We start from the raw sequence: 16,648 nt of genomic DNA on the forward strand, positions 1-16,648 counted from the left end.
AAGTGTGAATTAATAAAATTATCTTCTTATTTTTTATTTCTTAAGAATCGTATAAAATAAAAAATGATCAACTAATATAAAATGAAGGTAGTATAAGTCAAAAGTTAGGATTTTTAACTTATGGCATATATTTGTTATTTTAACTTAGAAACAAGTGCATTTTTAACTTAGGACATATTTTTATTATTTTAACTTAAAAACAAGCACTTTTTAATTACTCAAAAACTACAAAAATACTTAAAAACACTTAAGAAAAAGTTCATCCAAATAAACTCTACATTATTTAATGACAAACATGTCCAATAATTAATTCATGTATACCAACTTGGGATTCTCTTATGGCGGAACCCATCGTTGGCTCCCTAAAGTTGGCACCAACTTTCACTTAGACACCTCAACTAGGCTTTGTTCATTTTAGACACCTCAAGTAAGATCCCGATGTGTCATTTTGATACTTTGTGCTGACTTGACACATTGCGTGTGTTGCACTCATTTTAAGCGCGTGAAGAACGTTTTTTTCTTAAAATAATATATATATATATATTTTGCTGTTCTTCTTCATTTTTTAGTTACCATTGTAATATATTTCTGCCATCAACTCCATAGCTGCTACCTATCCCCTCCTTTTTATACCCATTTTCATCAACATCATATCTGACATTTCTCCGATTTCAACACATAAATTTTCAATGAAGTTAGAACATATATATTTAGCGTGCTTCTAGTAGCTACATTTGAAAATTTAAAGAATCTCTTAGTGTGACTAAATACAAGGGGAGCTGCAATTGAGAAGAAATTTCTTTAAACTCGTCCTTTTTCTTTTACCAGATTTTTGTGAGAATTATGTGGTTGAGAGTTGAGTAGATGTATTTCTTCAATAAAAGAAAAGTCAAGTGCTGATGCTTTGGAATTTCCCATCTGCTAGCTTAAACTTTTGGATTCTTTTTGTGTTGTAGGTTCTTTAAGGTTTGAATTCTTTAACAATTTTAAAGAGAATAATTTTAGATTTGTATTAGTCTTGCCGAAAAAATTGAAAGTTCATCGAATTTTTTTGACCCAATTTGATATATATTTTTGGATTAAATTCACTTCTACAGCTGAATATCATCACTTTTAGTGCTATAGCTCTATTTTTTTTTCTGTAGATGATATGAATAGCGTTGTGTGGGTGTTGGAGGAGAAAAAGATCTGGTGGGGTGGAGGAGGAGTTGGGGTTGGGGTGAGTGAGGTTGGAGAAGACGACGGAGGGGTGGGTGATATTGGAGAGACCACTGATAGGGTGTAGGGTGGGGGTTAATAGAAGTTGTTAATTTTTTTTTTTTTAAAATTATTATTTGGATAAAAAAATGTCACGTGTCATCAAGTTATTAGTCATTTTTTTTTTACTCAAAAGTCATTATTTAATTCGCTGTTTTTGACACGTCATTGGCGAGTGCATTACATACACTTAATATATTTTGTTAATTGTCAAAAAAGTGTCAAAATGACACATCAGAGCCTTACTTGAGGTGTCTAAAATAAACAAAGCCTAATTAAGGTGTCTAAGTGAAAGTTGGTGCCAACTTTAGGGGGCCACCGATGGTTCCGCCTTCTCTTATTAATACAACAATACATTCATTATTAATCACCACAATCTATAAACAAATGAAGTTGATTTCTCATATTAACATTCAGTTAATAGTTATTGAACTGTAAAATTACTTATTTTATTGAAGAAAATTAAAATCAAGATAAAATATAATGAAATAACAACTATTAATTAAGTGCCCATACGAGAATTCAATCCATAAACTTACACAATGACATGATTCTTCTCATCATCCAAGGCCAGATATACAAACTCGTCGGCAAACTTCCCTTCGATTTCCTCTAAAGTCAATTTTTCGCCATTGAAGCCCTTGCAATACATATACAGAAGCACATTCTTCATAAGTAAATCTCTCATCTCATAAGATGCAAGTATCCACCACATCATGGTACACATTACCTGTGGCAAAGCCAGAAATTTAGTTAACAATGCTCAAGATATGATATATACATACAATGTTTTTTTTATCTATATAATTTTCTATATACATAGTATAATTACAATCGGGATGCTCCACCAACCAGACATGACTAATCCATACAGCATAGTACTGGCTGTAAAGACGTTAGATCCAATCACCATTGCTCCCACAATAAGCCCGAAATTCAAACGTATCTGAAAAGCAACCAATCTTTTCTCTTTCACCAAATAAGCACTTGATCTCCTGAGTGTTTCAAACCCCGATTTTGATTCAACCACTGCGATCACATAAGCTAATGACCAGTTTGCCTGTAGCCATAGTAGAATCGGTAACACCACAATGAACGCGAAAATAGCCAAAATTAACAAGTGATTTGAGTCGTATTTGAGTTCAATTAATCCGAGAGATTGGAGAATTTGGGATATGAGAAGCAAAACTAGAGCGAAGAACAGAGTGATTGAAATGAAAATGGTGTGACAAACGATAAAGGTGGAGAGAAGGGGGGAAAAGGAATTTCTGATGGATTTAATAGATGAAATGAAGTCGATGGATCTATCGTTGTATGCTTGAATAACCGTACTGTATGTAATTGTGGCTACGGCACAGAGGAAAAACAGGGACAGAAACAGAGCGTAGACTAGTAATACAATAAGTTCGAAATTGGGATAGAAAAGACGGGGTTGTGATTGAGTGGAAATGACGAAATCTGGATGAAAGAGAGCAAGGTGGAAACAAGGATATAAAATAAGAGAGGAAGAGATAGGTAAGAGGAAAAGGATTGTAAGGACATTGAAATGATTAGAATTAGCTTTGTATATGTGATCTAATGACTTTTTGATATCGTTCCATAGGCGATCATATTCCATCGAAGTTGATGACATTGGAGATGGATAATGGATTACGAGCAACGATGGAAGAAGAAGAAGAAGAAGATGAATGCTGTGAAATGAAAATGAAAGAAACTGATCCAGATGAAGTTTTTTCATTGACTATTTACCTCAAGAAACAATCAAAAAATTAATTTTCTATAGTGGGCGTGGCATTGAAAGTTTCTTCATTTGATCAAGTCCTAATAGTAATCGGGATGATGGTGAGTAAAGATCGACGATGATGAAGAAGAAGAAGATGATCGTTGTGAATTGGAAAATGAAGGAAACAAATTCGATAAATAGCCCCTTTTACTTTTGGTGCATCTTTTGTTGTACTAGTAGTTCTTACTAGCTACTATGTGTTGCTCACACTCCGAAAATGATGTCATATTCTTTAAAAATGCACTATTTTAGAAGGATTTGACAGCACAGAAATGGAACCTTTTCTTTGACTAATTGTGCCACATAAGGCCCTATTAACAAAGGAAGGGTTTTGAATTAGGATTTTTTTAGTGAACAAAGAACATAGATATATTATGGAATTTAATTTGACAATTATTTGTGAAGCCCCCACAAGTAAAATAAAGGATTTTTAATGCTTCTTCAAGTAAAATATTGACTTAGACAAAGTCTAGTGTGTTTCTTTCTCCCCACCTATGCAAATTTGACATTGAAGTAGTTTGGGAACAACATAAATTTTCCTTCCATGGCGTTTGAAATGCCAATAATATATCATGACTATTAAAGGTAGTGTAATTCCATCAATTTCACCACACTCTATAATAGGAGTAAAAGGGCGATATTGAGATTTTTATCTGTCCACTATTTCAAAAATAAATTTTCATTTGAGTATCTTGTAAGAAACGATGAGTTGTATATGCAGTGCAAGGACTTGAATGGTGAAAATTTTCCCTCGGAGATCACTAACTTCATATCTCAATAGATGTACATTTACTTGTCTACCTTTGATGGTAAAAACTTTTTTTTGATGGTAAAAACTTTTTTTTGATGAATCCTCGACTTTGATAGTAAAAGAAACAAGCATCACGCTATTGAGACAAGCGAACCAATTTTTCTACAATTTATAGAGAAATTAAACAAACTTACACAATAGCATGATTTTTATCATCATCCATTGGCATAGATATGTACTCACTAGCACCGATGAACTTATCTCCGATATCCAATGGCGATTTTTCACCATTGAAGTCCTTGCAATACATGTACAAAGCCACATTTCCTAGAAGATAGTGATTCATCATAAGAAATCCCAACACTGAACACTGCACGGTCACGAATATCACCACCAAGCTACTAACATCGTCAATGCCCACAACAACTAAAAGTATGGAATAAACAACGACCATCAGTCCCATCAAAAGCTCGTAGGACAGTATCGTGTATAAAGCTACCCATCTCTTCCCCTTTAACAACTTCGCACTTCTCCTCAGTGTTTCGAAACCTGATTTAGATTCAATCACTGATATGACATAAGCTAATAACCAGTTTACCTGTAGCCATAGCAGAATCGGTAACACCACAATCACCGCGAGAAAAAACAAAAATAAGAAGTGATTCGAGTCATATTTGAGTTCAATTAATCCGATAGATTGAAGAATTTGAACTACAAAAACAAAGAGTACGACGAAAATAAGAGCAATTGAAATGTAAATGGTATGAGAAAGGATAAAAGTTGAGAGAAGGGGAAAGAAGGAATTTCTGATAGATTTTATTGATGAAACAAGTTTGATGGGTCTATCGCACAACGCTAGAACAGCAACAGAGTGCATACTATGGGTACACTAATTTCGAAACTGGAAAGGGGAAGATGATGAAAGTGAAGTTGGGTGATATTGTAGTCGGGATGAAAGATGGCGAGATGGAAAGAAGGATATACGACGAGAGTGAAAACGATAGGCAAGAGGAAGAGAATTGAAAGTGCATGGAAATGGAGAGAGTGAGATTTCATAATGTGGCTGATTGATTTCAGGATCTCTTTCCCTGAGCTACGATTTTCGGTAGAAGCAGACATTTGAAGGTGAACAAGAAGAAGACGACGACGATGATGACAACGAAGACGGCGGAGAAGGACTGTGTGAAATTAGGGGGAAATGAAGGAAAACAGTACACAGATCTTTTTTCTTTTTGACTTATCCTACAACTTTTGTGGTTGCCCTAACATTCCTCCTCTCTCTCTTGTTTTAGGTGAAATATCACATCATATTAACATTGTTTGGATGATGTTACCATTGTTAAAAAAAAGACAGTCGGGTGCACTAAAGATTTCACTATGCACAGAATCCGGTGAATGGCTTGTTAGTTTAAATAAAATAACTTTCACAAAAAGTTTATTTATATCATTCGTTAAAAAATTGTTTTATGTATGTCATTATTAAGTAATAAAAGGTTTATCATGGTATTATTTTTAACTTCAATTTTATAAAATCATTTTACATATGGTCAACTATAATTTGACCACGTTATTAATCTTTTTATTGTAAAAAACGCCAAAATTTTTAAATCATTTGTTGAATTAAGAGAATTCAAATGAGTCCCAAAATTTTGAAATACTACTTTGATTCGTATTTTTGTTATTTTGGAAACTATATCTTTGTTTCTTTGAGTCTGTTCGAAATTTCAGGTGCTTTGGAATTGTGAAAAAAATTCTACCATTAAATAATGTTGAAGTTTTGAAAATTTAAAAAAATTTCAAGTGACTCTTGTTGAGTTAGGTTGAATTAGAGCTCAAAAGATATTGAGGTTTGGTATGTAGCTCGGAGGGACTACTCTTGAAATTTGAGTTGATTTCGTGAAGAATTGAAGAAGTTGAAAATTGGAGAGTTCTTTGTGTTCTTGAGAAAGAAGGAGCAAAAAGAGTGCATTTGATCCAAAATCCAATTGAAAAATGTTAAAAGTTGTTTCGAATCTTGTTGAGTTAGGTTGACTTTTTTAAAAAAATAAAAAATAAAAAATTTATTGATGTGGCCGAATTATAATTGGCCATGTATAAAAATAATTTTGCAAAATTAGAGTTAAAAAATATGGTATGGATGAGCCTTTTTCTCAAACGCAATGACATAGATGAATCAAACTTTTAACGGATTGCATAAATGAGTCTTTTTTCAAAGTTTGATAGCGTATTTGAGTCTTTTCCCTAAATTTTACTGTATTATATCATTTAAATTCATTATTATATAATGACAAAAAATCCTATTTTGTGTAATGACCGCATTATTACCTTAATGTTTTATTTTTATTTTATCTTTATTTATTATTTAATTCTTATTTTATTATTTATCCTACTTTTTTATAGTAGTTTTACCTCGAACCTATATTTTTTGTAGGTTTATTATTTAAATTGTTAATGTGTGATATTATATAATAACAAAGAACAATATAATATATTCATATCTTATATTTATTAAAACAATATCATACTATACAATACAACATAATCTTATATATATATATATATATAAAAAAAATCTTAGTGCCGCTGATGTGGCGCTCTCTAAGGCCAAGAGATTCTTTTTTATATTTATTAGGAATGGTATTTAACTTTTGCTAAAAAAAAAGAAGGAACGTTTCAGCAACCCAAATACACCGCTTCGCTACATCTTCTCAAACAGAATAAACGTCGTTTCATTGCCTCATTATCTTCCATTACAATGCTTGCCTGTTGCTTCTTCTTCTTCTTCGACGATCTCTCCGCTGCCCAAGGTAGATTCCCTTGATTGCCTCATTATCTTCCATTATTTGCCTGTCGCCGCTTCTTCTTCTTTTTCTACAACGATTTCTCCGCCGCCCAAAGTAGATTTCTTTTTCCAGAATTTTAGGTATTCATTCATGATTCACTTTGTGTGATTAGCATGTTCTCTTTCAAACCTCTGAAATTGTAGCGTTTGAAAATCTAAAACTAGTTTATTCAATGTTTGTTGCGCACTATTTAACGTATTTTTTTTTATAATTATCTGAAATTTGAGTTTTTTATGCCCTGAAATTTAAGTTTTCTCAATTCTCAGACCAGAGGCAGGAGAAGTTGAAAAGTTGTTTGTTCAATTCAAATAAAGCGTAAGCTTTTTAAGAATTCAAAGTTTTGAAAGGTTAGTTGCAAAGTTTGTCCACTCATCTGCTATGGTGACTTGCTTGTAGGGTTGTAGCTTGTCTTTTAAATGTTAAATATGAAAAATATGTGTATACTTGTGAGGAACAATTGAATAATGTATCTGCTTTTGAAGGACATTGCCGGAATTACAACCTAATACCCTTCTACGTACTAATACTCATACTCATGTTTTTGCCTTTAGTAAGTTGTACGGTTGTTTAATAGTTTTGTTGTAGTTTGAAATAATTGATTTTTCTTTTGATTTTATTACTTTTATCAATTAAATTTGTATGTCTTTGAATTCTCAATTTTCATTGCAACATTATTATTTTTGTTTAAATTTTGCCACTTCTGCTACAGCAGCATGATCAACAATGTCCAATTTGAATGTACAAAGGCCACCCTTATTATGGTAAGCCACTTTTTTTCGAAACCTTTATACTTTATTTGTGAGGCAATTTATTGTGTCTTAAATTTATTTATTCACTTAATTTATGATGTCTCAATCTCGACGCAGTTGAGGTCAATTATGTAATTTTATGTTTGATTACATCTTACATCTTAATAGTTGTAAGTTGTGTGAGTGTGCTAAACTCACTTTATATTAAAAACATTATACGGTTTCTTTGAGAAAGGTTGCCCCGCAATAGCTTATTTTTCAGAAAAATCCCAAAACATGTCTACCAGTAGGCGTTCATCACTAAAAAGCATATGTTCATCAAGTCAGCTAGAAAGTAAATTACTTTACCGTAATTATAAGTAGCAGGTGATTTTTTTTTCCTTTTATCGCTCTAATTTGACTATTTTTTCTTTTCTAAGAATACTTTTTATTTACTATTGTAACAGACGGAGGTAAGAAAAGTTTGTAAGTGCAATAAAGAATTAGAATAAATGAGGATACGAAATGGTAGTTATATAGGAGTCAATAACAATCCCCTTCCTTTTTGCAAAATGGTTGGGTTTCCTTCGTACTCCTTAAATATCATGTAGCTCTTTATGATGCTTTGAAAAAAATATAGTCTATCCTGGACCGATCTAGAGTTAGAGGGTGTTTAGCTTGGCTTTTTAAAAATAACTTATAAGTTAAAAGTTAAAAGTCATAAGTTAAGAATACGTAACTTTTGACTTTTGAATTTTTTTGAACTTTTCATCCTAAAAGAAAGTCCTTAAAAATACTTGTTGTTTTTACTATATCCTAATGCCAAAATTCCCATGTGATCTGAAGGCGGAGGACTATTGAAAGTACACAACATATTTGGTTTGTTGTTTATCATTTAAATTAATAACCGTTAATCTTAATTGTAGTGATGATTAATTATAAGAAATTTTCACATCATGAGCCTCTTGAAAACAGGTATAAAGTTGTGCAGTTGGATATTCCTTACTCTTAGTTTGAGAAACAAAATATTGAGAAGCAATAAACAAATGTTACAATGTGTAGAAGATAAAATTGAACAAAGATGATAACTACTTCAAGTATTCATTAAAGTTCTTGAGATATATGACAATCTTCTAATTTTTGTTGAAATACTTTTAATATCTCACTTTCTATGAGAATTTATATTACATTTATAATTGTGCAAAACGCGGATAAATAACTAATATAATATAATATAAAGAGCATTACGCGACTACGCGTAGTTACTCATGTTCTTACTACCAAGCATCACACCATTAAGACAAACCAAATTTTATACTATACGATTTCTAGAAAAATTAAGCAACTTACATAATAGCATGATTTTTCTCATCGTCCAATGGAAGAAATACGTATTCGCCGGCGCCGGCGAGCTTATCTCCGATCTCCAATGAAGATTTTTCACCATTGAAGAAGTCGTTGCAATATATGTACAAAGCCACGTTCCCCACAAGATACTGATTCATCATCAGAAATCCCAGCACCAAACACTCTGCGGTCTGCAATATTACCCCTAAGCTCCTCCATCGATTACCTTTCCCTGCATCCACAACGACTAAATACATGGAACCAAAAACCATCAACAGTACCATCACAAGCCCGTAAATCAGCATCATCGACAGAGCTACCCATCTCTTTCCCTTTACCAAATAGGCACTTCTCCTCAGTGCTTCGAAACCACACTTCTATTCAACCACTGTTATCACATAAGCTAAAGACCAGTTCAATTGTAGCCAAATCAGGACTGGTATGAGCACGATTGGGCAGAAAATAACGAAAAAGGAGAAGCGATTCGAGTGTTCAATTGATCCCAGAGATTGAAGAATTTGGATTGAAAAAACAAAGACCAGGGCGAATACGAGAGCGATTGAAATGAAAATGGTAAGGGAAACTATTAAGGTGGAGAGAAGGGGGGAAAAAGAGTTTCTTATACATTTGACATAGGAAACAAGGTTGACGGGTTTATCATATATCACGTTTATAAGCTAATGGAGTGAACCTCCATTGCTATGAGCTACAAGCTCACTGAAGAAGAGATCAACAAAAGGAAATGAGGAAGAAGAGAAGCAGCAGTTTCTGTATTGATAATCAACTTTACATAGTACCTATTTATAGAGATCACGCACTTCACATTTGTGATCTTCACATGCTAACTAACTAACTTGACAACCGTAACCAACTAACTAACCTGCACCTTCTCTAACAAACTCTTTCAATTGCTAGCTCTTTACAATTACAATTACATTCTTGACTACATTTCAATAAAAACACTGAACAGCACTGTATGTAATTGTGGCTACGCCACAAAGGTAAAAGAGGATCAACAACAAAGTGTACACTGTGCGTACAATGATTTCAAAACTGGAAAGGGAGATCTGGGACTGAAGCTGAGTGAAACTGTTGAAATCATATTCAGGGTGAAAGAGGGCAAGGTGGAGAGAAGGATAAACGACGAGAGTGAAAAAGACAGGCAGGAGGAAGATGGTTGAAAGAGCGTAGAAATGTAAAGAATGAGATTTCATTATGCGGTTGATTGACTTCAGGATCTCTCTCCCTAGTGGGCTGCGAGTGTCTGTAGAAGAAGACATTGATGGAGGTGAACGGTCGTGATGAAGAAGAAGAAGATGGCTGTGAAATTAGGGGAAATGAAGGAAAATAGTACTACATAGATATTATCCCTTTTGACTTATTGCAACTTTTGTGGTTCATGTCATTCTCAACAGTGGCATTGAAAGTATGGTATCATTTATTTTGCAGATTAAATTATTCTCAGATTATAATCTTAAATTACAATAATGGTTTGTTTTATTTGAAAATTGAATAAAATATAATGGGATATCTATCCTATGATTTTAAGCATGAGATAAAATTTAATGCAATATAAGTCTTAATTCAATTTTTAATACTAAGATGTTCTACCTTATCCTGCCACTAAACTATTAGTAGGGATTGTTTGGCATAAGAGATAAAAATAAATAGTCTTATAATAAAAAATAATTCAGGAATAAAATTTTAATATTTTGTTTGATTGTCAAGTTTAAGATAATTTATTTCACCATTTATATCATAGTGGGATAACTTATTCTCAACTAAACGATCCCTAAGGGTATGGTTGACCCGTGCAAATAGATTTAAATTTTGTATTTGTTATGACTTGTGATATTTGAACAAAATTTCAATTTTAATTTCACATTCTCAATTCACTAAATAGTAGGATTTTATTCTATGTAATTTTTTAAAAAAAGAATTCTAAGTTTTGCCATAGAAACAAAAAGTTTAATACTTTGAAATTGAAGTTGTGTTTGGTTATATTTTTTCTAAAGATTATTTGAAATAATATTCATGTTTGAATGTATTTTTATTCTAAAAACATGAAATATAATTTATCCGCTCAATTTCTAAAAAATTAACAAAACCACTTAACTTGACTAATTACCTTAAACATACAACAAAATCTACAGAAAAAAATAATGTCTCATAATGGATAGTCACACAATATCACAAATAAAGATAGCAATAAAGCGAGGCGGAGCGGATTATAGTATTACATTGCGTACCCGCATTGCGCCTCCCCGTTTGCCATCCCTAGTCACAGATTGAATGTTATAAATGAACTATAATTCAATACTATTACAGAGATCCATAGTACAAAAAATATAATTTACCATGCTAATAACTCACTATTTTTAATACAGTCCTCCCACTTATATCAATTGTATTAGCTACACTAGTTTAGTTGGAGTGTGACCAAATATTAATAGGGAAAAGGGTCATATTTGCTTTTATCCTCTTAGAAAAAGGTTACATTTTATCCTTCACGAGGCTTTTTATTTATTTATTTGTTCTTATCATTCAACTTTAGGTACATATTTATTCTTAAAATGCTAGATCCATGTCCTCACTATGATTTACCCAATTAAGTTTTTCTCTCAATTTAATTCTTAGGAAACTTACATAAATATACAATATTAAAAAAATATTTACCATTTATAGCAATAAAAAAATAATTTCACTGAACACTTATAATACATTTATAATACAGTTTTAATACATATTACAGAGAACTATTTATAAAACATATATAATACAAGTTTTATAGATGGATAATACATTTATCACATATTTTAATAGACTTATAATACATTATGTTAGTTTCTTACTACACAAACATAATATATATTTTAAAACACTTATAATACATTTATATTGTATACATAATTCACTTTTAATACAAGTGTAGATTTATCATAATATTGCTATATATTGCTATAAATGGTAATAAATAAAAAATATCGCTAAAATCAGTAATTAATTTTTAAAAAACACTCAATCAAGTAATTTTTCCTTAATTCTTTTATCCACCCACTATTATATCCAACTTTGTTTGGGCCGTTTGCGTATAATTTTATGGATAAATTTCCAAATTACACATCTTTTATTATCATATTTGCTAAAAGTCTAACCCTTTAAAAAAATTATCAAAATCCCTTATTTTCAGTTTTTTCCTTCATCTTCCGGATACATAACTCAAAAAACATTATCTCACCTCTAAATCATTTTCTCTCGTTCTCTCTCCATCTTCAAGATCCAAAAATTTAAGGAATTTACTGAGCATATCCCTAATTTCTCGCCTAAAATCATTCACACGAGTTAGACTATCATCTCCTTTTGATTCTCAATTGCATTCTCTCTCCATTTTCATAGCTTTGGTGCTTTTGATATATCTATGACCTGATTTCCAATGAACAGTCTTCAAATTTGATTCATTTAGGAAAATTGGACTTTATTTATTCTCTTTCTCCTCTTTCCCTTTCTTTTTCTTTCAGATCTATCCTTTTTCCATTTCATATTTCTCCTCCGTAAGTTCTTTTTTTTCCCCTGTTTTTGTTTCAATCAACCAAATTTCTATATTCATCTATTTCCAAAATGTTTATCTTCTTCATTATAGCTTCTTTACCAGATTCTTCGAATTACCCACTATTATTTTTGTGTTTTTTCTATGTTATTGAAGAAAAAAATTGTTAATGGCGAAGGAATTAGTGATTCTGACATTGCCGAGCTGAGGGGGTTGTTGTGATTTTTTTGTGTTTTTTTCATCTTATTGAAGATTTAATGCTTCTATTGCATCGTGTTTTTGTATCGCATTCTCATGTATCAAGCTTTACTGCTTCTGATACATCTTGTTTATGTATTAGATTCTCATGTATCAAGATTTAATGATTCTGATACATCCTGTTTTTGTAACAGATTTTCATGTATCAAGCTTTAATGCTTTTGATACATATTGTTTATGTATAAGAATTTCATGTATCAAGCTTTAGTGCTTCTGATACATATTGTTTATATATCAGATTCTCATGTATCAAGCTTTAGTGTTTTTGATACATCCTGTTTTTGTAACAGATTCTCATGTATCAAGCTTTAATGCTTTTGATACATCTTGTTTATGTATCAGAATCTCATGTATCAAGCTTTAATGCTTCTGATACATATTGTTTATGTATCAGATTCTCATGTATCAAGCTTTAGTGCTTCTTATACATCTACAACTTATATCAATACAAGATGTTATGTATCAGATTCGGCACTGCATATTCATCTCGATTCGCTTGATGAAAATCGAATTTTGGATTGAAATTTTTTGTTCGCAGTTATGCTCTGTTTTTTGAGTTTTTCTTCCTCTTCATAACTGTTACGTTTTTTAAGAATTATTTCCCTTAATTAGTACGGTAATTGATTGAAACAACCAATTCTAACTTAAATTACGTCATTATTCATAAATAACTCAACAACATTAATTATTCTACACCCAAAATGTGATGTATCAGCAAAATAAGTAATGTATCAGAAATATAGAAAAAAAAAGGAAATCGGGTAATTTAAGAAAAATGGGGGATATATTGTAATTGAGTTTTTTCACTATGAGATTTGGGTAAAGTACCCAAATTTTATAGAGAATTTACATAAATTTTATAGTATTAAGAGCTAATTACATTATTTTTCTATTTTTTTTAAAATTACAAAAATCTCATATAAATTTTAAATATATAACTTCCGTACACAGCAGATATCTTCACGACTTGGTCTTGGTATTGGTCAAACACAAATGGAGAAACTTTCAATGTCCCCTTATGAAAATTATTTATTTGAATGTTTCTTAGAGCCAATACTATTACAAATAGTCAAAGAAATAATATGGACTAATAATATCTCCAACTCTTTCTTTCATCTTCATCTTCTTCTGCATTCATCTTTGGTGATCAACTGATCATCAAACTCAATGTCGTTTGCTTCTCCAGAAAATCATATCCCCCTATGGAGAGAGATCATAAATTCGACCTTGCTAGTAATCAGATCTCACTCTCTCCATTTATATACCCTTTCAACCATCTTCCTCTTCCCAATCTTTTTCATTCTCGTCGTATATCCTTCTTTCCACCTAGACTTCTTTCATCCCGATTACAATTTCACCATTTTCACTCAATTTTCTCTTTCCAAGTTCGAAATTATCGCACTATTAGTGTGTATTCTGTTTTTGGTCCTGTTTTTCATATGTGCCGTAGCCACAATTACATACAGCACCGTTCAAGCGTACCATGATAGACCGATCAATATCGTTTCGTCCATTAAATCTATCAGAAATTCATTCTTCCCTCTTCTCTTCACCTTCATCGTTTCTCATACCATTTTCATTTCGATTTCTATCATTTTCTCCCTTGTCTTAGTTGTTTTATTCCAAATTCTTAAAAATCTCGGTTTAATATACGATTCGAATCACTTTTGGATTTCTCTCATTCTTGTGATCGTACCGGTACTGCTATGGCTACAGGTAAACTGGTCATTAGCTTATGCGATAGCAGTGGTCGAATCCAAATGTGGATTCGAAACGCTGAGGAGAAGTGCGTATTTGGTGAAGGGGATGAGATGGGTGGCTTTCTGGACACATTTGTTTTACGGGCTTGCGATGGGAGCAATGGTGATTGGGACTAACGTCCTTTTTGTACTTTTGGGTGCGGGAAAGGCTGATCATTATCGGAGTTTTTCTGGCACATCTCAAATTGTGCAGTGTACAGTGCTGGGAAGTTTGGGAATGAATCAACTTCTTGTATTGAATGTGGTGTTGTATATGTATTGCAACGACTTGAAAGGCGAAAAATTGCCCTTTGAATACCTATCACTGCCATTGGACGGTGAGAAGAAGAATCACAATGTTGTGTAGTACTTGTCGGGACTGAAAGTTGGTGAACTATGTCTGAGTGAGTGGGTGAATCTAGAGGAAACTCTGGTGCCTGAGGTCCTTCAATGATACTGAACGTACAAATCGTTCGTGTTTGACTTGGATACATGGACAAAAGACTAATCAAACCATCTAGTAGCTGGTTCATCCCAGCATGTTTAAGATTTGGTTTGTCTTCATAAAATGTGGTATATATACTAATAGAAGAGATCATTTGAGACAAATGATTTTGCTCTTTTTTCCTGCTATTGAATAAAAATGTACGGTAGTTGTATTGCTATGTAAGAAACATGGAACTAGATCATGTTATATTACAGAAATAAGATGTTTGTTATTGTCACGATCCAAAATTTTATCCACGACTGACACCTGAGTCATTATACTTTCTAGATGAACCTCACGACAATCCAATGAAAACATCAAAATGCAAGCATGGGCGAAAGAAAGACCTCAAATCAGTGACAATTTTTAAACAATTACAATGTCTGACAAGATAGCCCAAACCAAAATACATCCGTCAAGGAACATATAAGATAGATTTTACACGTTTAGTCAAATTCCTGGCCTCCTCATATGCCGTGCAATGCACATATATACCATGTTTCCCACAAGATATCCATATTTTTTACATATCAATACAACTACTAATTACTATACGTTCGTTCTTTATTCAATAATCAACAACAAGATAAACAGAGCAAAACCATTTGACTCATACATCTCTTCAATGAACATACCAAATTACTACACAACAATATGATTCTTCTCATCTTCTTCAAATGGCAGGGAAACATACTCACCAGCAACAATTTCCGACGAGAATTTCTCACCGTTCAATTCCTTGCACTGCATATACAACACCACATTCACCACAATATACTGATTCATCAGTATATATCCCATCACCGAACACAACAGAGGCAGTAATATCCCCCTGAAACTCCTCCACTGTTCGCCTTTCTCTAAAAGCATGGCACAGCAAACCACCATAAATACAATCACAGGTACGTAATACATAAGAATCCCAAAAGCTACCCATCTCTTCCCCTTCACCAATTTCATACTTCTCCTTATTGTCTCGTAACCCTTTTTCGATTCAACTACTGTTATCACATAAGATAAAGACCAATTCACCTGTAGCCAAATCAGAATTGGTACAAGCACGATTAATGAGAAAATAACCAAATATAACGAATGATTCGAGTCGAATTTGAGAATTCGGGTTAGAAAAGCCAAAATCAGGGCGAAAAGAAGATTGATTGAGATGAAAATGGTTTGCGATAATATAAAGGTGGAGAGAAGGGGAAAAAAGGAGTTTCTGAGAGATTTAATAGACGAAACGACGTTGATCGGTCTATAGTAGAACACTTGAACCGCGCTATATAGAGTAGTGCCTACTCCACATATGAAAAAGAGGGACAAAAACAGAGCATACAGTACAAGTATTATAATTTCGAAACTTGAAACCACGAAGTGGTAATCAGGGTGAAAGATGGCAAGGTGGAAAGAAGGATAAACAATTAGAGAAAAAGTGATGGGAAAGAGGAAGAGGATTGAAATAGCTTGAAAATGGCCAAAATGAGATTTGTATATGTTCTTTGTTGATTCAATAATTTCTCTCCATAGGCTATGGCCATTTTCTGTTGAAGCATACATTATGATGAATTGAATTACTGTCAAAATGGAAATTGAAGGAAACACTAGTGCCACAATATATTTGAAAAAACTTAGAAAACTAGTGTTTGCTTATATAACTTGTCATTATGGGTAAATATATTTGGCAAATGTTCAAGTTTCCAAGTTCGGGTAAATATATTTGGCAAATGTTCAAGTTTCCAAGTTCTAAAAAAAATTAGAATTCTAGTATTTGGAATTTTTGAAAAATTTAAAAATTAATTCAAATATTTATCTTTTATAAAAATATTCATCATCTATTAATCCTAATTAATATATATCTATAACCAACTCCAGAACAACTTGTTTTTAATGAATTATAATTTATTCTGAATC

General features: G+C 32.3%; 2 protein-coding genes, 1 long non-coding RNA gene and 1 pseudogene across 3 annotated transcripts; 2 read left to right on the plus strand and 2 right to left on the minus strand.

Moving 5' to 3' along the window:
* Window positions 1–2,257: 2,257 nt before the first annotated feature.
* On the minus strand, window positions 2,258–5,059 carry LOC129880132 (uncharacterized; annotated as a pseudogene).
* Window positions 5,060–6,460: 1,401 nt separating this feature from the next.
* LOC129874807 (uncharacterized) lies at window positions 6,461–9,758 on the plus strand. The gene is made up of 4 exons (XR_008762960.1): window positions 6,461–6,598; window positions 6,901–6,981; window positions 7,344–7,395; window positions 9,680–9,758. It is a non-coding gene; the product is annotated as an uncharacterized LOC129874807 (long non-coding RNA).
* A 3,872-nt stretch (window positions 9,759–13,630) lies between these two features.
* Window positions 13,631–14,977, plus strand: LOC129874814 (uncharacterized). Its single transcript, XM_055950180.1, has one exon. The coding sequence runs from the start codon at window positions 13,682–13,684 to the stop codon at window positions 14,618–14,620; it is 939 nt and encodes a 312-aa protein (XP_055806155.1). The 5' UTR covers window positions 13,631–13,681; the 3' UTR covers window positions 14,621–14,977.
* A 109-nt stretch (window positions 14,978–15,086) lies between these two features.
* On the minus strand, window positions 15,087–16,336 carry LOC129874819 (uncharacterized). Its single transcript, XM_055950192.1, has one exon. The coding sequence runs from the start codon at window positions 16,292–16,294 to the stop codon at window positions 15,383–15,385; it is 912 nt and encodes a 303-aa protein (XP_055806167.1). The 5' UTR covers window positions 16,295–16,336; the 3' UTR covers window positions 15,087–15,382.
* Window positions 16,337–16,648: the final 312 nt, after the last annotated feature.

Source organism: Solanum dulcamara, chromosome 2 (genome assembly GCF_947179165.1).
Source record: "Solanum dulcamara chromosome 2, daSolDulc1.2, whole genome shotgun sequence".
NCBI classification, from domain to species: Eukaryota; Viridiplantae; Streptophyta; class Magnoliopsida; order Solanales; family Solanaceae; genus Solanum; species Solanum dulcamara.